The following is a 23194-nucleotide window of genomic DNA, read 5'->3' as shown; positions in this document are numbered from 1 at the left end:
TTAAGCTAGAAGGGATGGGGAGACTGAAGAACAAAATTAACACATGGATAAAGAAAAAAGAGAACTGGTAGTGCATTAGAACTAATGCAGTTATGGCAAAGCATCCAGTTTCCTTTATGAAAACATTCTGTTTGCATATGGTGGGCTATTTTTATATCACTAGCTGATACAACAACAGTTTATTGCTCCCGCAGAGATACAGACATCGACAAGTGCAACACACACAGGATTTCACTGTGGAGCAGACAAAGATCCTCAGAAAAATGAAGGGTACGTATCTTTAGTATGGTACATTTGAGCTCTGAAGAAGGGAAAAAACTGAAGTAGTGCACCTGTAAGTCGCTATCTCATCCACTAGATGGGGAAGAGAAAGTCTGGCTCTCAAGAACAAGAACTTCAGTTGTGGTTGTTTTATTTTTTAATCCAATTGTCAAAAACTCAGTGGCTTCGATCTTTTCACTTGGAAAATCGCTCTATAAGCTGAAGTTATAGTTCTCATTGTTAAGATCATTCTTGATACGGGACCTAAAACACATTTTACAACTGAGTGGCACCCCTTACAGTTAATTCTCCTGAGACAATACCGGGATAATTTTTTTCTTCTTTACATTTATGCTCTCTAGATGCTTAGTGATGGCTTTCATTCATATCTTGCCACTTTCTCAGTGTTAAGTTTAGCTGTACATACTAGGTCTTTCACTGTTCCCTCATAATCAAGCCTTGTACGATTTTAATCATCAAGCCCTTTCAAAATTCTTACAAACTGTTTGACATATCTCCACCCTACTGTATTTAAGGCCCTTAGCAGTTTAGTCTAGGTAGAGCTTATCAGATCTCTTTACAGATAAATTATCCACCTACTGCTTTATGAAGGATGTCACGGCACTTACGCGACATTTATGCTGTTTTCTATCCACACTGATGATTGCAATTCTTCTCATTCTAGTCAAATCTACACATTTCATTAATATGTCATTTCTTCCCCTTTTTGTAATCACCAAGAAAAGCACTAGACAGAAATGAGAGTAACTTCCAATTTGTCTAGCCTTCCCAGTTCATGAAAATGCTGTTGCATTTTGTATTGCTAATTTATTTTAGAAAACACTTCACGTGAAAGCCAAATTTTAATTGTTTTTTCTTTTCCAAGCAAGATTATATAGGGCTTTTTGTCAAATAACTCATTGAAGTCTAGATATATCACAACCACTGTCTTGCTTTCATCCATTAATTTTGTAACTCAGTCCAAAAGTAATCAAATGCCAGCTATGAATTTTGTTTATTAAATGCCGCTGATTATTGTTCATGGTTCTGTTACCCTGTATAGTTATAGATTCATTTTTCTTAATATTGCTTCCATTATTTTATTAGAGGCTTATAAGGCTTTTAAGAAATTGTTTGAAAGTTAATTCATGGAAGTGTTAGGGGAGGGATTACAATTTAGCTGTATTCAGAATCTAACTGTTTTAAAGCTGCCAGAGCTTTTTATTCTCCTCAGCATAATATGCAGAACCAGAAGAAACAAGAGCAGATGAGGACCAGAGGTTATGTTATAATGGGTACACTGTTGATAATATAGTTGAGGCATGCAAACAAGCAATCACAACTATTAGACAAACCCAGAAAGGTTTGGCTGCCTCACAGAACAACAGACTGCTGGGCCTGTGGATTTGGCTAATTTTTATATATTTCATTCTTGTATGTATGTCTATTTTTGCTATCATTTTGCAAGATTTTTTACCTAAATACCTGACCTATTTTATTGCTTCTCTTCAGAAATGCCTCTATGTCTTATACTAATATTTGGCATCACAACTAACATCAACAGCATGAGCTCTTCTGAGCAGGGTCTGTCCCCTTCCACATCATCCTATATGGCATGAAGAGATCTTGGGGGCTTCAGGGTTTCACACACCAGAAAATATAATAGGAGAGGTGGACTTATGCTTTGCAAGCTCATGCTTTGAAGTAATGCCAGCAAGGTAGGCGAAAGGGGTTGGAAAGGGAGGAGTACGAACACCTACGGTCCCGCAATAGAGCAAGAGGAATCGGCACTTTCCCTCCTTGAGCAGCCTGCAATGCCAACACCTGACAGTAAGGGGTATCCTGAGTGGATTAAAAAGGAGACTCTGAACCTCCCTGCCTCATCCCTGCTATGCCAACTCTCCCCAGCCCCTTTTGTTTTACCCCTGTTGAAAATTCATATTAATATTTCTAAATCTTTCTTGCAGCAGCAGTAATAACACCAGCAGAGAGCTCTGTCAGCTGGCAGGACAGCTTGCTGCCTGTTTTGGCTCTGACATTGTACCCAGGAAGCCTGGAGACTGACAATCTAACCTCTTTATGAGTGGATTGAATAACTGGCTCTATTTACAGCTGTTTATGTGGCATCCCAGAAGCCACCAGGTAAACACCTGAACCCAGGCAATCACTGACCTGTAACTAGAGCCTTGCCATGTAATAAATAGGCAGCTCAGTAAAAGGACACATAATCTTGTAATGAGAGACTCTTGAATCAGTCTTGTTCTTCCAGTGTTTCATCCCTTCCTCTAAAGCAGTCTGTTAACAAAGTGAAACCTCCATGTACGATGAAAGTTAATATCTCTGTTCCTTGGCAAGCCAGCGTTTCATCTGCAGCAGGAACTTTTTTATTAATATAATTTGCCTGTGAAAGACTAAGAAAATGCTATACAAGAAAATTTTGCTTGGCTCTTCACTATCTTCTTCCATTAAGTGGGAAATACTTAACGCTCTGAGTGACTACACAATACCTCCTATTCACAGCATTACCAATGTGTCTTGTTTCTAGCTTAGCTGTGCCACCAAGTTCTCGGTGCTGGAGTGAAGTGTGCCAGCCTGCTGAGGCCTGGCAGTGAAATGGCAACAATGCCCTAGATCAGGGTGCAGAGGGACCCAGGGCTGCGTTACTGGCGATGGAAAGTCAAGGCATGTCAAATTCAAGGTGTGTGTGTGTTGGAGCTGTGAGGCAATCCACTCAAGCAGGGTAACGTAAGCAAACACTATAAAAAGTGTTTGGCATAGGTATTTGAGATGGGAAGATACTGAGGGTTATTCTGATAAAAATATACTCGTAAGAAAATAGATTTTTGAATCACAACTATCCATCAACACAAACAAGGAAAACAACCTGATGTACTAAGAATAAATTCAGAATCAAAAATAAAACGGAAAATAATGATCACCAGCTGGAAAGAGAACAGAGGCTGAGGCAATCATCATGGAACAATAGTATAAGGATATTGAAATCCTCCTGGAAAATTGTTATTTATAACTTCCACAATTCATATTCTACATAACCAAAGCTCTGGGAACTCTCTGTTCCCATCCCCAAGATGCACAATCAGCCAAACACACTCCAATCAAAGCCAATAGATCTACATTATAAGAGGAAAAGATTTACAGTTAACTAATTTATGTGAAGGAGTACGGAACAAATAGCAGAAGAGCTCCAAAAAGCACGTGGGAATGCTCATGCAATAACTCCATCCAAATTCATTGTGTGGACTCAATAGTCCAAATTCATTGTGTGGACTCAATAGTGCACAATCCCATGGAAATGGATCTGGGGGTTCTGGTCGACATCAGCTGAACACGAGCCAGCAGCGTGCCCTGGCAGCCAGGAGGGCCAACTGCACCCTGGGGTGCAGCAGGCCCAGCACTGCCAGCCGGGCAAGGGTAGGGATTGTCCTGCCCTGCTCTACTCTGGTGTGGCCTCACCTCGAGCACTGTGTGCAGTTTGGGGCACCACAGTATTAGAAAGATAGAAAACTGCTAGAGAGTGTCCAAAGGAGGGCTACAAAGATGGTGAAGAGTCGGGAGGGCAAGATGTATGAGGAGCAGCTGAGGTCCCTTGGTTTGTTCAGCCCCGAGCAGAGCAGGCCAAGGGGAGGCCTCATGGCGGCCTGCAGCTCCCTCACGAGGGGAGCGGAGGGGCAGGCGCTGAGCTCTGCTCTCTGGGGACAGCGACAGGACCCGAGGGAACGGCATGGAGCTGGGACAGGGGAGGGTCAGGCTGGGGGTTAGGGAAAGGTTCTGCACCAGAGGGTGGTCGGGCACTGGGAGAGGCTCCCCAGGGCAGTGGTCACAGCATTGAGCCTGCTGGAGTTCAAGAAGCGCACAGCTGGATGGACAATGCTCCCATTCATACACATGGTCTGATTTTGGGGTGGTCTTTTGTGAAGCTGTGAGTTGGACTCGATCCTTGTGGGTCCCTTCCAACTTGGGATATTCTGTGATTCTAGGATTCTACTTGGTTTCTCTGCACTAAGCCACAACCTCTCACACTGCAAATTCAAGATGTACTGGAGACAGGAGAGCTGAAGACCAGGGCTGAAGGTGAATTACAGTCTCTGCCCAGGGCTGCAGCCCCAAGTCCACACTCCCATCAATGGTGACATCTGCCAGGCCCCATACAAGCACAGGCCACTCTGCAAATGAGGTACAGCATGGCCCAGCATGCAAACTGTGCTGTTCCTCTGGAGTCTGAGACACTTGGCCTGCCTGTCCCAAGGAGCAGTTCCTCTTCTCATCCCAAAAGAGGGCTGGGACCCCTGTTTGTACCAGCACGGTGTTGTTCCCATTTACTGCACAAAGATGGAATAGACGGCCAGGAATAACCTACCACCAGCAACATCTGACACCACTGCTGAATGTGCACCTACAGCATGGGTCACAAGAATCACACCCTATTCTATTCTTTTGTACTTTCTACCCCAAAGCCCAGCACACTTACAGACTAATTAATTTGGTTTGACGCAACATAAGACAGGAAAGCATCATTGCCTCCATTTCACATGTGGACAAGCTGAGCTTCACTGTGGGCAATCAAAACAGCCTGAAGCAAAACCAGAGCAACCAAGAATTGAACTGAGGACTCTAAATCTAGTGCCTTAACATTACCTTTCCTATCTCAGCATGACCTCCTCCCAAGCTGAGATGCTACTTTTCCATATTCAGGGGTATTACTTTCTTCCCTAGAGAGACCTGAAGGCTGAGCTGGAGTCTCTCTTCTTTCTCTTTGCTCATAGAGAGGAAAAAAAAAGCACATCCACAAACACACTCCAAAGGCACTCATATTTAATCCCAGTGTAATTCTCACTGCTCTTTCTTAATCCTTCCACCTGTGAGATAATTGCCAGCATTCTGGGAAGAACTCAATGCTAATCATAGACTTGCATACAAAGAGACAAAGAACCAGATAAAACAGACTAAAGGAAATCATGGGGCCTGAATTAGCCATGCACATACACATCTATTCCAGACACCCTGCTGAACTAGCCTCTTTCACTAACAGATGAAAGGCCCATTAATGGGGCTGGAGGAGAAGGCGGAGAAAAGCCAAGCCAGTAAATCAAGGATTTAGTCTTCTCCTGTATGCATTGTGTAATAAAATGCTACAAAAATCAAAGAACCTAAATAAGCTGCCTATCTGCCTAAAATTCAGCAAAAAATAAGGCATAGGACTATCTTCCCACCTCATTCGGTCCAGAAGACCAGTGTTCACGGCAGGTTCCTCTGCCACTGCTTTACCTGGGACACTCCTCCCAACCCATCTCTTTTGGTCCTCTGGAGCAGGCGCTCCTATGTTCCTCCTGCCCTTCCTTTGGCAGGGGAACATCCTGCCCATTCCATTTGTCCCTTCTTCCCACTGCAGATACCATACTTCCCTTCTTCTTCCTTATAACTGGGGAAAAACATTTCCAATCCTTGACTACTTAAAGTACCCTCTTTTTTTCCACTTGTCCTTCAAATTCATGCCTTTGAGGAGAAACCCACACTGTCTCTGTGCACTCATATGTACTTTCCAGCACACCCTTTAAGCAGTACACTGATGGCACCTCTGCATTATGGCTTTTTTTAATCCTGTTGATTTTTGTCACGGAGAATATGTGTTGTTCCCTTTGTAAAATATGATTGCTATTTATACGGTTGTGTACATGTTTATCAACAGATAAATACAGTTTTAATCTTCTTAGAGAATTGCTTTAACAAGTAGAATCTAATTGGCACAGTCCTTGGTAGAACAAGCAAGTTATTCAGTGGTTTATAAGATACACTGCTCCGGTGGTTACAGAAATGGGAATGGACAAGAGAACTCTGGCATTTATTGCCTGTTCTCCTCCAGCTCACTCCATCTCTCTGTGCTTCTGCTTATTCAACTGTAAAACAAGGAAAACAAATAATTAACCTTCTTACTGGATGGATATGAAGCTGAATGATAATGTTTGTACTCATTGTGTATTTTTTCCAGGGCACTTTGTAAGTGTCAATGCAGCAGCCTCCTTGAGCAGCAATGAAGGGCTTTTGTCCTCACTCCACCACTGCCAGGCAGAGGCACAAAGGCCATGACAATTCACAGGGGAGCCAGTTGGGAGCAAAGCACCCACCTCTCACTTCAGAGGCCTCTCCTTTAAGCACGATGCTGTTTAGGAATGTACTCTAAGCACTCAGAGACGCTTCTCAGGACAGTAGGTTGGTGGGATGTCAAAGCGCAGTGCGTGCGCTGCTGCTGACAAATAGTGAGCTCACAAGAAAGTATTTTTCAGGAGAATTACAGACAGACATGGCTGGAAATGGCATAAGAGAGAAAACCAGCTGCTCAAAAAAGAGGCAGTGATAACTCAGCATCTCTTAAAACGAACTGCTGAGAAATGACCCACCGGAAATCCCAACAAATAGAGCTGTAACGAGCTCAGGGCCGGAAAGAAGGGAATCAGTGCCTATCCACTGAGCACATCAATAGGAAAACTTGTAAGGAGGTTTCAAGCTCCCAAATCAGTCAGATGGGAGAAGAGTCAGAGAGAAAGTGAGTCCTGAAATAAATTTCTTTTTGGTTATTTTTGGAAAAGGAGACAAAAAGGAGGGAGGTCGGTACATTGGAAAGCCGACAAAAATCATTATTCTCTATAAATTGCTTTGACATTGTATAGGCAGTGACCTTCACAGCGCTACCAGTTTAATGGCATTTACTTCAGCAGTAGCTGATTTCACTATTAAACAGGGATGCATAGCACACGATTACACAACTAAATCACTCTTGTAAATATTTAATATGATTGCCTTTCTTTTTTCCCTTTTAACAAATCACTATCAAAGGCAGAGCGCACAGTAGAAAACACATTTATTTATTCTATCCTGGAAAAAGCTTAGTGCTCATGCATTTTATCTATCTAGTTCTCCAAATGACTTTGACACTTGAAAGCCCTTGTGATCAAAACAGTCTGAAGGAAGGCAATTTTGCAACCATTTAAGAACTGATTTCATGCACTGATCAACATTTACCAAACTTGCCTGATGGAATAGCACAAAGTTTAACCCAGCAGACTGTTAGCAAACACCTGAAAGAGAAAATTAGTAAAAAAAAAATACACTGGTTTAAATAGAACTACCTTAGGAGACAAAGAGAAAGAAAATCAGATATTATCTACCCCACCACCACCACCAAAAAAAAAAAAGAAATCAGTTTTTGGAAAGTAAAAGGGAACTGCCACTAATAGAAGTCATACTTCTGGCTGACAATACAATAAGTGCATCTACCACATAATGTATTCACTCTATTATGGACATACAGTGCAGCACAGCAGGAAATGAAGTGTCCACAGATTTCTCTTAAAATATATCTGTATTAAAGATGGAGTCAATAGATAGAACAAATAAAGTACAAAAACACACAAAAGAAAAATTACTAATGATGCCTCCGGTGATATCTAGTAAGAAAAAATTGAGAAATTGAAATGCTAAGTACGGAATTGAGTACCTTACGTACTTGAAGTTGTTTTTAAAGACAGCCTCACGATTTGTACTTTCTGATTTTTCCAACTTTAGAAAAAGAATTTTTCCACAGTCTGTCACATTTTGGTAAAAATGATATTCTGTTCAAACTGCAGATGACCAGTGCCAGCAAGTGCTCTTTATGAAAGTATTTCAGGAGTCTAGTAGCTAAAGGGATCAGTCTCTCCAGCAATTCAGCAACAGAGGAAAAGGAAGTCAATGGGTATTTAGGAACTAAACAAATTCTGGGGGAAAAAAAGAAAAAAATCATATCCTAAGAGACAAAAAACAGAGAGAGCAACTTGCCTACAGACTTCGTTGAGACTCTCTTTGGAGTAAGACCATTCCCAAGTGAGTATGTGTAGCTGGAAATGGTCAGATAAATGTGTTATTCGGATGACGCAGTTGGTCAGTCCTGCAAGGCACTGGCACACGGGATATGTGTGCCCTTTGTCAGAGCTGGGAAACGCAAATGCACAGCGATGCGAGGTGCTGCCCTGGGTTTTATAAAAGCTGCAACATCTTTAATGCAGAGCTGAGTGAGAGAGCCTGTAATCCCTGTGCCGTGATGCAGCAGCGTGCTCTCCCCTCGCAGGACAAACCAACAGCTATGCAAGATCCTTTTATCAACATTCACAGGGCTAGAAAATAACTGTTCACAGTTTGATTCCCGACATTACCGGGTGAACCAAGAATTGCTCAGAGAACTGGCAGCTGAATACACACGTAAAAGACAAAGGTTCTTCAGTGATATTTATTCTAGCCAAGTTTTAATATTTCAAGGCTTATAGCAACTAACTCTTTACATAATCAGCTGTAATTGTCTGATCCCAGCTGGTGATCAGCACATTCATCATCAACCTGGTCATTATTAATACACCAGTAATTAGGGGCAATAAAGGTGTGTGCTTTATAACGCTAGATTAATACAATTCCGCTGTACCTAATAAGACTACAGCTCCTTTTAAAATACAATTATTTTAACATTCAAATTATACATTGTTGTTACCACCACCAACAAGTAACAATCACAGAGCTGTATGATTTTAGAACAAATACTGATATGTTTTTAGAGTCTTCAGTAAAAAGAATTTGATCAATTAAAAGGAGCCTTATTTTGCTTTAGAAATAATCTGACCTATAAGCAGCTCCCAAATCAAACTGTGATTTGAGAGAAAAGCTCTATTAAAAGGCATGCAATTGACAGAATCGAATCGTAAACACTTACCTACATATACTACATACATTCTTCTTGCTCTACCGAAGGAGAGAAAGCGATATCTCAGGCACCACAGTGTGGTACTGCTTGGCAAATGCTGCTGACTTTTTTAATGGTGACAACTGTGTACACAAATTCTCAAAGTACCAGTTCTGCTTGAAGCCTTTCCCCACACAGCAGTGCTGGTAGAGGGCCATTTCTATTAAATGCTTTGCAGTCTTTGACTTTAACAAGAGCAAAAATAAGGCCATCATTTAGCAAGAATGATCCATAATCCCTCAGGTTATTGTCAGAACAGCCTCAGAGCCAGACTCTTCCCTGCACTATTGCTTTTACATCAGAGCAATTCCCCTGCTTTGATATCAGTTATACCACAATAAAAGTCTTGCAGTGCAGTGAAGAATATGGCTCCTGATACCCTTACATCAAACCTCTGGGTATATAAAGCATATATAGGATGAGACCAGCATCTCGCAGAAAACCCTACTAACGAAAATTGGGGACTTTGTCCTTGCATGTACACAACACATTCCTGGGTGCAAAACACCTTTAATATCCATGGGGTTCACTGGCTGTTCAGGGAACACACTACCATAAGCAAATCAACCTGCAGGATAAACTGTCTGTAGCATAAACTTCCAAACAAAACGGCTTTGAAAACAAATGAATACACTACAACTTGCAAGTGCTGGATTGTTTGGTCTCTGTGGTGGTATTTTCTATTATCTTCCCTTATTTCATAGCCTGTCTGTACCGATCTCTATTTGGATACGTACACTTGGAATTACCAAGGCTTTTGAAGCAAACGTGGCAATGAAAGCAAGCATGAGAAGGAGCTCTAGCTCCATGGAAGAGGTGAGCATGGCCAAACAAATGAGAGGTGCTGGGTGTCACAGATGCATCAGCACTTGGCAAGGGTGCAACGGAGTCAAAAACAGAATAGCAATTGTTGTTGTTGTTGTTAGATGTGGCGGAAATCACACACCATTAGACATGACTTAATAACTGAAACAGAAGATAACTGTGTGAGTTATATCAGATGGCTTGAGAAAGCATGACATTCTTCACAGTAATAGTTTTACAACCGTTTGTATGGCGTGTTATCCACTAATGTCTAGTCAAAATATTTACTATCTAGTAATGCACTGCAAATAACACTGCTGTTTCTAAGCGCTTACTTCTAATATATAAGATCCTGCTTACACGGTACATATTTTCTGAACTGTACCGTAATGTTATCACTGTAGTGCACAAAAGGCCACGATGAGCCTTAAAATGGGAAATTCCCCTCTTCCAGTGGGTTTCGTATTTTTGCAGGGACGTCTGATGTGTGTGACAGGGGTCTATTTCTGCTCCCGATGACATTATCACCATTTTGCTGCATTACCATAAAGCCCAGGAAATAAGCTATTACCTACCATCACTCCTCCCAAATGTTATCACAGAGAATCATGCATTCACAAAACAGCATTAACTGTGAGAATTAGAGTCCATTTAAACTGCAGCTGTTCCTTTATTCCTAAATAGGTTCTTAGATCAAAACTTCTCCCTGACTGGACTCATTATCAAATGTCCCTTTCAACTGGAAGAAGAAAAAGATCGTTTTAAAAAAAAAGAATACATGTTTTACAGATAAACTCCTTCCCTGAATTATGACAACCAGGTAAGTAATGTTAAAACAAATATTTTTTTCTAAAATTCAGCAGACTATTTATCTTTTAGAATTGTGAGTTTAAATTTTACCTTCAAGTCATCTCTGGCAACAGAAATGAACCTGTAATTTTTATTTTCTATTTCTAGTTTATTTCATTTTCAGAATCTCATGCCTCATTTATTTCAGGAAAAGACTTTCCTTTTTATTTTAATTTGAATGATAATACTAACTCTGAAGTAATGACTTTCTTTTAAATACAAAATCTAAACCCTGGATCTGATACACATGCTGGTGTCCCTTTCAGTTCTAAACCCATACCCTGGAAAACCCACAAACCTACATTCTGCTATTATCAAAGAAAACCGCTTATTATGTTCCATTTCCCTCTCTGCTTCTTTGCCTCTTTGTTACTGCCCGTTGGAAGGACTCCAGTCTGCAGGGAAAAGCCACTCTCCCACTGCAAAAACGAAATGCCAGGAAAAGGCACAATGTCTCTTTAAGAGTCAACAGTAAATTAACTTGCCCATAAGAGTGCAATAATTAGCAGTTAGTAGCTTATTAAAAGGATGGCAAAGGCCAAGCTGCCATCTGGGATCTCCAGTTTCTTGTGATTGTTATTATGTCAAGATGTGCAACTTGCATTAGCTTTCTTGTCACTGTGCTTGCCCTTACTTTACATGTAAATTTTAATGAAAGATACAGCACTTTAAAAATCAGACGTCCATCAAAAGCACTATTAGTCTGGCTTTTACCGAGCACATGGCCTGTTTCGCTGCCTCTGCATCTCTACACACCGCTGAATGCCTCCAATTTTAAAAAGAGGGGGAGAGAGAAAAAAAAAAAAAAAAAAAGCCTTTCAATGATATCAATTAAATAGCCTCTTGGGGCAGAGTGAAACCTGATCCCCATCAAACAGAGAAGACCGCACCACAGCACGAGAGGACAATATTTTAGCTCCTGTTTACACACAACACAGCCACAATGCCTTTAACTCTCCCGGGAATCATTCTTCTTCATAAAAATGAAAGCCAATCAAGAATCAGCTGTTTATTCACACGTTAGAAAGACACAGGCTTGAAATAAGGCAGCAAGAAAGCCTGTAAGAAAAAATAAATTACCTATAAACTACAAAATACTTAACGCATTATTAAATATTTTATGCATACACATTGTTTGTAAACACAAATATGCCCATATGCCCAAACAAAAAATAATCTACCAGAAATGTCCTATTTAGTGTCACATTTGTCTGCCTTCATAAGTCTATTATGGAGAGGTGTAAAAAAAAAAAATGTCTGAGACATCTATCTATTCCTTTCTGTTAGCTAGTATTCAATATTTTAGTGATTTTGTTCACCGAAGTCCTCAATTGTCATCAGTTCTGGAATACAAAGAAATAGGATGAATGTCCTGTTGAAGCATCCCCCAATATGAAATTCATCCACTATTAATCATCTCTAATTACAGCTAGAAGAATTACTTTAAAATAGTGGTTTTTTTCCTAAGTAAAACATGAAACCAGTAGCAAAGGTTTGCTAACAAAAAAAGATTCCAGAAAAATGAAGTCTACATTTAAGAGGCCTTCATTCTGTCAAAGAGGTTTTATGGACTGGGTATTCACTAGCCATAAAATAAAATGTTTTTTTTCTTAAGCAGTGATTAAAAGGTAACTTAAAACTGAAAATAGCCATCCTTATCAGAATGCAGGAATTTTTATTTTGAAGAGAAAAATAAACCCAAAACCACCCCCTTTGAAAGTATTAAAGAAAGGACTCTAAGTATAGAAACGAAAAACATACAACGAATTTAAAACCCAAATATTAAGATATTTTAAAGGGCAAACCAGAGTTTAAGAACCACTGCCAAGGCTGGCAAGATGAATGTAGTGTTGTTTTTCCCCTTGTATAATTAGATATTTAGAGAGCACAAATGATTTAATTTGTTACTGATGTTTCTCCTGAACATTTGCATAAACCCTTGGACACTCAGATGAACTTACTCACATGGCTCCGAAATCCTAATGGTATTACTCGCAAAGAAGAACTTGAAAGTATTTTCCAGATCAGTAAAGTCCAGTCCTTTCCTTCTGTCCAAGTCCACACATGTGATTTCGCTTTTTCTGTGCCATTACCTCCTGGTCAATATTATTGAACAATTCAAAGAAAAAACAACCTCACACAGCTCACTGAGAGCAATGCTGAACATTACAAGACTTGAAAGACTTACTTGGGTTAAGAGTAGTTAGGGCCAAGAGAGATAATCTGATCTTCCAGTGCTGAGAACTACACAGGGAATTTGCCATTAACCTCTGGTCTGTGCATCGTGCCTCAAAAAATGTCCCGTCCATGAAACAGGTGAGTGCTTTTTCATTTCCCTCTGAGAGTGGAAAAAAAAAATAGGGGGGAAAAACTGCTTCATGTTGAAAATCAGTGTGCAGCTGTGCAGTTATTCATCCTGAACACAGTTACTGATGGTGGGAAGGACCCAGTGCCTTAGAGGAGAACCTGAAAGCTGCACCAACGCTACAGAGGTGTGTGGTGCACACCCCGAAACCAGCTACGCTTCACTGTCATTCTTCGTGTCAGAAGGGACATTGGGGACTTTTGAGATTTTGGGTGAATCTTGGCCCTCTAAATTCAATGGAAATGTTGCTATTGCCTTTGAGAAGACTCAGGACTTCATTGATTAGGTGAAATTCATTCCTGAGAGAATGCCAGTGAAAAGAGGACGGTCCTATCTGGAATACGGCCAATTTCCTTTGGAGGCACCAACCTCAGTAGAAGCAAGATCCAAAACAAGAGTGGTGGTAAACCAAAAATCACTACATATATAGAGAATGGTGAATGGTAACAAAAATGCAAATTATCATTTCCTTAACAAAAGCTGTCAAGAGAACAAATGATATGGAAGAACATGACTACACATTACTTCCAGTTCAATAGCAAAAGAGAGTTGGATATTTATAATCTCCTTTGGTATCATTGTCTTGTTGGGGAGTGTTAGGGAAATAAGCTCAATATAATTGTTCCTTAATTGTCAGTTCCTCTCCAGAAGAGAAGCTGCATTCAGCAGTTCATGACAAACAAAATAAAAGTCCTTCCTGATCATCATACATTTACTTCATCCTTATGACCAGTTTTGTACACCTAATAAAAACACAAACAGTATATATATATTTAGTTCAGGTTAAAATAAAAGTGGTGCATTGATGCATTTCTCCTATCTGACTGCTCCAGCCATTACCCCAAAATACCTGCACTTCATCTTCTTCAGCTTTCCAGGCACTTATATAAATAAATAAATAAATAAATAAATAAAAATTTTAAAAGAATAGATGCAGAAGAAGCCTATTCACTATGGTGGAAGCAATTAATGAAAGACTTGTTCCAATTGATGAATGCAAGGTCACAGACTGCTATAGCTTGTGAAGAGGTTTTATGAAATCACATACATCATATCCTTTGGCTACATACATGGCATGAGACAGAGTGGCTGACAGTTTTTGCTAAAAACTACAAGAATGCCCCAAAAACACGAATCTTCTAGGTATGATCACTATGGTATCTGGTACCACCTTTTCTGTGAGCTGAAGGCCACGTGTGGGTTCAAAATTACACAGCTTTTTTCACAAAGAGCGATGGTTCTCTAATGAAATCCCTTGTTATAAGTAGAGCTAGAAACTACACATAGCTGGGAACTGAAACAATATTTTCACTTAATGACACAATAAATTGTTTCCGCGCATATAAATTAATTGTAGGCTATATGTTATAATCCTCATTTGTACAGGCTCAAATGGGAGTTTTCCGTCAAAAAGACTTTCTGCTTAGTCCTGCAGCATAAATGCCACCTGAGAAAAGAAGGGAGCAACACCAGCTAACATCACGCCGTACAAGACTTGCCCTGATCTACACTGACCCTTAAATCACACTAAGGCATACATCAGCCAACTCAATTATTGGCAGCTGTGTTGAGTCACAGTAACATTTTGTGTGGTGTGCTTACAGCTTTAGGTTCTCAATTTTTTTATGGTGTGTATATGTGATTATTAAGTTCATGTTCACTGCTTGCTAAGAAGATAGCTCTGAGTACAACTTACATGTTATCCTCTGCCCCCCAACTTTGGATAGAGTAGAAAAGCTGTGAAATAAATTAGTGGAATATTTTTTCAACTTCAAAACAGAACAAACAATATTAATTACATGATGCAGCCCATCACAGAGAATTCAGCAATACAAACTTGTTAGAAGAAGGCAAGACCTCATACAAAGAGAAAGTGTTTAACATGGCATCGTGCTCCCCAAAATTCGGGTATGAAGGGAGTAGCAATCACTGGGCAGAGCCTGCTTGTATCTCAAAAGAAAGCTAACATGAAAAAATCCTTTAAGCTATCATATTCTCCCAAATTCATAGTAGGGCAATTAGTCATGTCATCCCCTAATGTCCTATTGGCATGGACACAACCAACATCCTCCAATGTGTTCAAATCCTGCTGATTGATAGATCAGATTCTTCAGCAGTGTATTTGTTGAAGATGAGTAAGCCTCGGCATAATGAAACCTTTTAATCTCTCTATCTCATTGGAAAGTAGGACAAAGAAATGGATTTTACTCAAGCAGTGCTTATAATTTATCAATTAATCTTCTCCCTTCCCTCCACTCCAACCGGAGACCCACAGCAGGTTTGCAGCATTTTGCCTTTTTGACAGCTTTGATTAGGGATGGATGACTGCTCCCTGCATGCTAAAGATAGGTGTGAAATGCTGAAAAGCAAGCCGGAGCCCCACAGCAGCCTTTCCACTTCATGCTCTGTGCTGTACTGAGCTGCACAGAGAATGGTCCCTCTGTTTAGCAATGCTGATCATTCTTGTTTCCTCTGCAGCTCTTTGCAACTCAATTCCTCCTTGAAAAGCACCTTTTTGCTAACAGGCAGACAGAACAAAGCAGAGAGGAAGAAATGACTGCTGAAGAGACCTCCGTGGTTGAGAAGTGCTGGGCAAGCCCAGGTCCTGCTTCTACCAACACCGGTGTCAAACTTCCCAGCAGTGGCAGGGCTCCAGTGCAGGAGCCACCAGTACCAGCTTAGGCCTCTGGCCTCTGGCTCTGTCTTTGACTGAAGTGACTGTCGCCCTGTACCTCAGTGTCACCAGCTACTGAGGGCCTGGCAGTGCATGGCCCACACTTCAGTATGAATAGGGAGGAGATACCATCTGTTAAGCAACCCTCAAAGCATCCATATTAGTAATTTTCTTCCATAAAACAAAGCAAAATATGTTCAAAAGTAATGTCATTCAATTCCGATATAAGCCACGTTCATAAAAACACAATGTGTCCATTGACAAGCATTTTACAAGCAACAAAGTCTTAGAAAGAATGCAATGTCTACCTTTACTTCTACCTACAGACAGGAAGGTGTGCGTCCAGGCAAGAAGAGGAACAAGAGGGGTGTCCGTCACGGAGGAGGCAAAAGATAAGAAAGGAAGAAGCATAAAAAACAGAAAATGGTGTCACTGGCCATACTTAGAAAAGCAAGAAAATGAGCATATTTATATAGCAACCAAAGCCACCAAAACACAATGTCAAGAGAAAAACAAGAGTCACACCACAAGTAAAGCACAAAGAAAGGTTTAAACAACTGATGGCACAACCAGAAACTGCCTTTTTGCCTCAATTTGATTTTCCACTGAGAAATGCAAACCTTTCATGCAATAGCACGGCAGTGATATGCCTCATTCCACGTCAAATTCAAAACAGCAAAGGAAACAACAGAGTAGGACAGACAAAAATAAATCTCATGATAATATATTTGCTAAACACATTTCACCTACCAAAGCTAATGTGTTTGTATATAACATTGACATTGCATATTTACATACATATATACATTTACATATTTTATATCCATCGTATTTTTATAGAGAGTAAATATTTATCAAAAAGGTGCATCTCTGAGTTGCTTGGCAAGAAAAGAGGCCACTGTTCCCTGATGTATCATGGATAAATAAGGGTGGCTAACGTTGCCAGAAACCAATAGGTTTCACATTTTTTGCCAGACAAGAGAGTATAGAAAAAGCTGATGGCAATCACATAGTCTAGAATAGGTTGTGCGAGTCTTCGGGAGCCAGCTGGGTTGCAACTTGTAATTTAAATGGCCAAGTCCATCTGTTTAGACAATCCAGTGCTAAATCACAGACCACTATAAAGACATGTTCAGTGTTATTGAGATTGAAAGTAGCCATGAAAGTTCACTGTCCTGATCACTCCCAACATGCCATCACCCTTCTTCTGCCAATAGCTTGCCATATTCAGCTGCATCCTCAGCAACTAGAACATGCTGGAGGGACTTTTCTGCTGGACGATCCTTCACTAAGCACGATCGTTGAGCCATGAGCCCAGCTGAACAACAAGCAGGGGCAGAGAAGTAGCTCAGTGCTTCCCAGAACTCAGCCAGATGCTTCACATGCCAAACACCATGGTCTTGACATGCAGTCCTAAGGAGCTGACTTGCCTACCCCATGGGGATGCTAACTCCCTCAGCAGTGAGCCCCAGCTTCACTTCTGTTTCCCAAGCTGTCATGAACTCATAGCAGACATCTGCCTTGAACTACAGAATAAAAACTGCTTACGTCCTAACTGTTTCTAGATTTCATTGAGATATTATGTCCTTTTTATTCAAATACTTAATTTTGAGCATCTAGAGGCACTATATTCTTCAGGTTCACTTAATGGCAAGAATACAATTCTGTACGTCTAGTCTAGGAAGGCCTCATCAGGCTTTAGAGGCAACGCTCACATTTTCTCCCCGTGGACAAGCTGCTGGCCTGGTCTTTCTAGTGTTCTGGGTTCAAGTTGCCCTGTCCTGCTCACACATCTCTCTCCTCACACACTTTGCCTAAGACTTCATCGATTTGACAGTGTTATTCACAAGATCAGAGTGCTCCACCAATGCTGCTAACTCCTCCCCGTGCACTGTGTCAGCAAGACGCTGATGCTGTCCAAGGCAAACAGAATCACCCCTCTCCTGCCTCGCTTCTGCTCATCAGCTTCTCACTCCACACCCCCATATTGCAAAATGGGACTAATGATCCCATAATGTCACAACCAATAGATGAATAACACAATCCAGGCTGAGATATTAAAACATATACAGGCATAGACCCCATTTGTAGCCCAGCCTGAGGCTAGCCCTGGTATTTTTCTAAACCATTTTGCTCTTTGCATATTTGAATATTTTAAATTGCAGGCACAGGACTTACAGGCCATTATAGGCAATTTTCCTCGGGATTCATAATTAGTTAGGATCGTGCCACAAGGGCTATTAACATATTTTTTGTAATAATTGCACTCTTAAAGACCAACATTGAGCTTTACATTTACCAAGAAGGAGCGGGAGTCATTACAGCTGGCACAAGAAATGGGAATGCAGGTGGACTGCATAGAGGGGGAAAATATCCCTCCTTACCTCCAGAGGATCATTTTATGCTCCCTAGACTCTCCCCGCTGGATCCCAGGCTGACAAGTAGCCACATGGGACCCAGAGTGGCAAAAATGCAAATGGTTTGACTGGCACCAGTAAGCCCAGTTCCAGGCACCTCATGCAAAGCCCAGCTCAGAGAAGAAGCACAAAGCTCTTTCCACAGTCAGTGACTGAAAAAAAGAGAAAGGTGAAGGACTTACCTTGTTCACCCATCATCAGGTGTGAGAGGCCTTTGAAAGAGAGAGAGAAAAGAGAGGAAGTAAGAAGAAAAGAACAACCGAGAAAAGGCAGCAATATACATGCACGCTGATTGCTGTCCAATACCTCTCGGGATTGGAGCTCACATACTTGAGCTAGATCAAGTATGGGTGTAGCACACAGGGCACACACGAATGTTGCTTTCCACGCTGAGAGGAAAAGCTTCTGTCACAGCTAGGAAAACCTGCTGTTTGTGGCCTCAAACTGCATTTGAGGCTAATCACGTTCCCCGGGGAGTGACTCCGGAGGCATCGCACACCAGTACGGCTAATGGACAAGGAAAGCCCAGAGCTGCAATGGGGCTCCCCAGGGAGCACGGGCTCCTGTGGAGAGCTATAGAAATAGCTCCTCCCCTGCTACAGCTCCAAAATTCAAAGGTGTGATGGTCAGTGGAAGGGAGGCCATGATTCAACCCTATCTGCTTCAGAGGAAACTTCTGGGCTAAATGTATTTATACACACACACAAAGCTATCCTCACGCATAAATGTGGTGGCTTCAGCATGTATTTTTAGTTGATCAACACTCCTCACACACACCAGATCTGGCAAGGACTAAAAGAGGTACATCCAACCTGTTATTAATACTAATCCATTTCCTTTCTGGTAAGAACTTGAAATTCAAATTCTGAGGACAATTTGTTACTTCACAGCTCTATAGCTAAAGCCACTCTTGGGTTTCATAATTCGAGATATAAAGCAAGGAAGCAGCACAGCTCCTTTCAGCAGTGACGGCCACTGCCAGCTCTGTGGAGGGGACTGTGGTGGTCTCCAGGCCTGCTGCAGTCTCTGCCCAGCAACTCTTTCTGGCATAAACCTTGTTTGTCCCAATTACAACCTGTTTCCAGCCCCAATTTTCAAATATGTTTACTATACAGCTGTATTGATACAAATATCCTTTAGATACTATTAAAAATATATTTTCACCAAATCCATAAAACATCAGCTGACCCATCAGTTAATTTGGTGACACATGACATCACAGAAGTAACATATGTAAAAACCAAGCCCTACCCACTTGAACTATGAGTGAGCCCTTCCATACTTCGTTCCCTGACCTTCTTCCCATTAGCTTGTTCCTTTTCCACATCTCCTACCTCATGCAGCATTTATATGGCAGGGATTTTGATACTTACTTACGCGCACACACACACACACACACATCTCAACTCAGTTTATTGATCAAACAAAGCAATGATTTTTTTTAATTTCATGGAGACTGAGAGGTCAAATGAATGTATTAGAATGAGATTTTTCAACAAGCAGCATGCTGAGTTTGAATTTGTTTATTTATCTCTCTTTTATATTTTTTCCTTCGCGTCTGCTGGAGAAATCTAAAACCCAGATCATCCCAAGAATATGTTCACCCACAGAGAACTCCAAGCCAGATAAGGGGATTAATAATTGTACGGTCTAAGGAATGCAAATATCTTAATGTTCTTGAAGATTATTGTGGATTTAGAAAAGTAATCAGAAACACAACATAGGTTTAGATGGTTTTTAGTTTAGTTTTAGCTATAAATAAACATAACAGATTTGATATTGTAGGACATATTTCTGGTCTACATCACAAGATGTAATTTCACTGAATAGAATTTCTCTGCTAAGAGAGTGGGTTGAAATTGTGCCTGTATTTATGGCCACTGAGCCCATCATTCTTGATAGGCAAATCTTAGGTCTAGCAAACTGGGCACCTGAAAGTCACTGGAAAAGGCACTGGAAAAGGCCAGAAGAAGACAAAAGTGTAATTGTTAGGACCTACAAAGCACAGAGGCCCAGCAGCAACAGTGAAAAAGGAGAATCGGTGAGAAGGTGGCAGTATGGCATGTAGGTGAAGCGAGCCCAGCAGGGAGCTAACATCAGACCCCGAGCAGAGACAGGGCTCCCAGCCCCTCAGCCCCGGGTACCAGGGGGAAGGACAGCCTGGCTACGAGGCTCAGCACCAACAGGTGCAGCTGCCGGGGATGGCAGGAGCCTTGTGCGCTCGGGGACAAGTGCCACTGACAAAGAGAACCTCCAGAGAGGGTTCACAGCAGAAGCCTGCATTAAACACTCTGAATCACACCCTAAGTAACACCTCTTTCTCTCTCAACAAGCCACAGAGGAGCTATAAAGATCCCAAATGTCGGGAATTCTGCCCTTATCCCAGAAGGCCAGCGCTGTGTGCCCTGTCTGTCAGGGTGAGCACCTCTGAGGCACAGCCACCCTTTTGGCCCCTGCCTTGGCCCTGGTTCAAACACCAGCAGGATGAAATCTCCCTGAGAGTCTTCTGACTCCCCTGCTTCTCGTCAGATTTGAAATACAGAAGCTGGGGTACTGAGTGCTTCTCTTGATCTTCTAGTCCCAGCTGGGCAACAGAAGTGACAAGATTAAAGAAAAATAGTGTCCCCCCAAATGAAACCTTTTCCTTTTTAAATCAGGAAGGAAAAGGGGGGTGGACTTAGAGCAAAAAAATCCACAGTATTAGCTCTCATTTCATCCATTGATGCAGATCCTTATTTTAACTAACAGATCACCAACAGAATTCAAGATCCATTATTAGATATAATGATAATTTAATAATGAAAGAACATATCAATTTTCCTCATCTGAAAACTTTTCCCCCTTGCAATTTAAAATAGGAGTGAAAATGAGTGAATTTATCTCCAACGAAATGTCATTAACAACCAAAACCTTCAACTTCAGAGATCTAAAGTCTGTGACATTTGCAGCATGTGTAACGAAGGCCTCAAATTCGTCACAGTAAAATCAACACAGAAAATGTGAACTGGCATCATTGTTTCACCTTTACATCGGTTTCAAGATATGACAAGAAACTAAAACAATTTTCATATCATAAAAGTCAAAGTCATCTCAAGGTGGCATGGGGTAGCACTTGCTATTGGACTGCGAGGGCATCCAATAAACTAATGCAAGAGGTTTGAGAGGCGTGCAGACCTGAAAACTAGACCAGCTTTTGCCAGAACAGCGGGGACATCTATCACCATGCTATTTGGGCTTCTACCATAAAGGCCAGAAAAGCTTTCAGCTGACTTAGGACACCAAATGAACTCATCAGGCCCCAAAGCCTGTACATTTACATGTACAACCGTTGCTTGTGTCAATAGGCATCACATTCTGGGGGAAATCCTATAGGAAAATCTGAATTTCCATCTAAAATCAGTTGAAACATGCGCTGTTTCAGCTTTCCCTTTTAATCCTAGATTTTTTTCAACAAAAAAAAAAAAAAAAAATTGAAGCCTCAGGGCTGCAATCCCAGACAGCACAGATCTGGGAAGAGGTTGGCACAAACCTGCATGAACCACCATGGTCAAGGTGCTGCGTGGTTTTTCTAAGCAGATCTCGTCATTCCTACAATAATCTACTGGCTGGGCACAACTACCACCAAAAATGGTGGGTAGCTTTGGAAAAGCTTCAGGAAAAGCACAGAATAAACAGCTTATCTGCTGCAAAGAAACTCCATGTCAAAGCCAGGAAGCTGGAGACTTGCTGTTACTGAACATCAAATGTGAGCTACAGTAAGGACAAGCACGTGGCTTTGGAGGGAGGCTCTCAACAGGTTTCTTGGATAACGATAAGCATCTGCTTGTGCTCAGCCTCTGGAGTGCCAGCTTCTTCAGACTTTCAGCAGTAATGTGAAGAGAAAGTGGCCTGGTTCCTCAGAGCATAGGTTTGTTATTAAAATAATATCTCCATTGCTGAGGGCAGACAGACATCAACTCTGCTCTCTGGCCATGATCTCTGCCTGCCACAAATGACTTTTTCTGTTTAGATTTGGGAGGCTTTTTTGATATTTCTTTAACCTGCTACCAAATCAATATTATTTTCTTAAAGGTTAACATTAATCTCCCTTGATCTCAAAGTAATATTTAAAAGAACTACATTTAAAAAAAATATTGTGAACCATCTGATTTCCATATCAAAATAGTAGAATTAAGTGGCTCTAATTGTACAAGGTATCAAGGGCCAATGCTGGATTCTTATGAAGCCAAAAGGACACTTTTAGAAGTAACTTCAGAGTACAATATGAAAGAGCAATGTAATCAAGCAGACGACCTCAGCCTTAAGAATGTACTAGGTACAATTTGCAGGGTGGAGGAGGAAATGAAGAAAACCTTGGAGCCAGCTTGAAGCTTACCTCCCTTTCCCCCCAGCACCGCATTTGGGTACTTAACATTTCAAATGGAAAAATAAACCCACAAATCCTAAGAAAGTGTGGAGAGCACAAAACACAGCTGACAGTAACTACTGATTGCAGCAACAAAGGAAAATGGACTCCTTCGTCTAGTTAATTATAGCTTCTCCCACATTACTGGGCCCATGCTCTGGGGGTGTGCACGTGTGTGTGTGGGTGTGCGTGCACTGCTGAACTGCTCTGTTCAGGTGGGCAGCCTCGATATTTCCCTTTTAATGGCACTGCCAGAAGAATAGCCCAGAAGCTCTTTGGAAGGGAAAAGAGCTTGCCAGGCAGCAGCAGCAGACCAGCTCTCTGCAGGGGCAGGCTTGCCCCCCGAGGATCCTTTCCTGGGTATCAGGCTCCACGACCCATTCAGACAAAAACAGGACCAGCTGCAATATGTGTCTGAGCCAAGGCTTCAAGCCCTCTGGTCCAGGACACACATGCAAATCCCTTATGGTGGAGCTGAAGAAAGAAATTGTGCAAACCAGGGGTTCTTCCAAAAATAAAATGACACCTACTATAAAGGAGAGCACTCTAATGAGTGATGCGATCTGTTCTTTACATTTCCTTTCCTAATTTCCTAGACCTAGTACTTCCTTAAGAAATCGGCTTCTTTCCCCTC

General features: G+C 41.4%; 1 protein-coding gene across 5 annotated transcripts in view; it reads right to left on the bottom strand.

The window, feature by feature from the left end:
* Nucleotides 1-23194, bottom strand: part of NRXN3 (neurexin 3) — a 940418-nt gene that overhangs the window by 880450 nt on the left and 36774 nt on the right. For 2 of the 5 annotated variants that reach the window (XM_083837469.1, XM_083837466.1), the window contains exon 3: nt 18338-18367. The exons of 1 other annotated variant lie outside the window; for it this stretch is intronic. In XM_083837469.1, the coding sequence (XP_083693595.1) occupies nt 18338-18367 (30 nt within the window). Of the gene's footprint in view, nt 1-12887; nt 13038-16046; nt 16059-18337; nt 18368-23194 lie in introns of all 5 variants that reach the window. 2 more of the 5 variants (XM_083837468.1, XM_083837465.1) reach the window with 2 other exon arrangements.

This window comes from Anser anser, assembly GCF_964211835.1.
Source record: "Anser anser genome assembly, chromosome: 5".
Lineage (NCBI taxonomy): Eukaryota > Metazoa > Chordata > Aves > Anseriformes > Anatidae > Anser > Anser anser.
Note: the sequence above shows the minus strand (reverse complement) of the source record. Positions and strands in the feature narration are given on the sequence as shown.